This window comes from Phytophthora parasitica (assembly GCF_000247585.1).
Source record: "Phytophthora parasitica INRA-310 unplaced genomic scaffold supercont2.451, whole genome shotgun sequence".
NCBI classification, from domain to species: Eukaryota; Oomycota; class Peronosporomycetes; order Peronosporales; family Peronosporaceae; genus Phytophthora; species Phytophthora nicotianae.
In genome coordinates, this window is record NW_008649437.1 from 1 (window position 1) to 860 (window position 860).

Genomic DNA, 860 nt, shown 5'->3' on the forward strand with positions numbered 1-860 from the left:
ACCTCTCAATAGCCTTCTAGTATAAATACGTTGGTAAGACACGAAGCAGGGTTTCTTGGCGAGAACGCCCACGTTTATACAACTTCAAGTAATCATTCAGTACCTCCATCTTCCGGCTAGCAAGAGCCAGGTACTTGTCCCTGCGAAGCTTTAGCAGCTTGAAAACATCGTCGACGGATTTTCTATTGTCCAGCCAAGAAAAAAGTTGACCATTCTGTAATTGTCGTATCCTTTTCACTTCTTCGTCAGTCTGCACCGTTGTTTTAATTTTTTTTTAGCTCTAACGAGTGCCCTTGTCACTGCATCGTCACCGTAGTGCGCCGTGAAATGCCAATTACAGACATTTTATTGTTCCCGTGAAAAGTGTTAACTTCTTTCACATAGTTTTCCATCAGTTTCAAATTTGGACTGACCAGAGCTCTTTTCAGTCCCATGTCAAGATGAAACACATTTAGAATATTAGCAGCTTGTTGCTGACCTGTTAGCAAGAATTTCCAACCCACGTAGAGAACTTTACTGCCCCCACATTCACCAGACTCACGAGCCTTTCAATGGCAGCATTCAGCATTCAGTCTTCATTGCGCTCGTCTTTTGCGATGACAGCTCTCAGTAGTCTATTCGCAGAATCACCTCCACGTTTGCCAACCGGTATCTCGAGTGCAGTCCATAAGTTAACATGCGACGTTTTCGGAACGTCCAACACCGAGGCAGACGATACATGCCAGCAGAGTTGCAATCCAACAAAGCATTGCGGTCAAGTGCAGCCGCATGATCAGCGAGCACTTGTCAGGTTGTGTGGTGCTGAGTAAATTGTCGAGTGGCTGAGAGCAAGATGTTGACGCATCATGCATGTACAACAT

General features: G+C 45.1%; 2 protein-coding genes across 2 annotated transcripts; both read right to left on the reverse strand.

Annotated features, from left to right (window-relative positions):
- Positions 1-103: 103 nt before the first annotated feature.
- PPTG_24960 (hypothetical protein) lies at positions 104-214 on the reverse strand (the record flags this gene model as incomplete). The annotated part of the gene is made up of 1 exon (XM_008919038.1): positions 104-214. A coding segment is annotated over one exon (111 nt), but the record flags the coding sequence as incomplete, so codon positions are not given.
- An 82-nt stretch (positions 215-296) lies between these two features.
- Positions 297-568, reverse strand: PPTG_24961 (hypothetical protein; the record flags this gene model as incomplete). Its single annotated transcript, XM_008919039.1, has 2 exons — positions 297-420; positions 504-568. The coding sequence occupies 2 exons, from the start codon at positions 566-568 to the stop codon at positions 297-299; spliced, it is 189 nt and encodes a 62-aa protein (XP_008917287.1).
- Between the last annotated feature and the right edge of the window lie 292 nt (positions 569-860).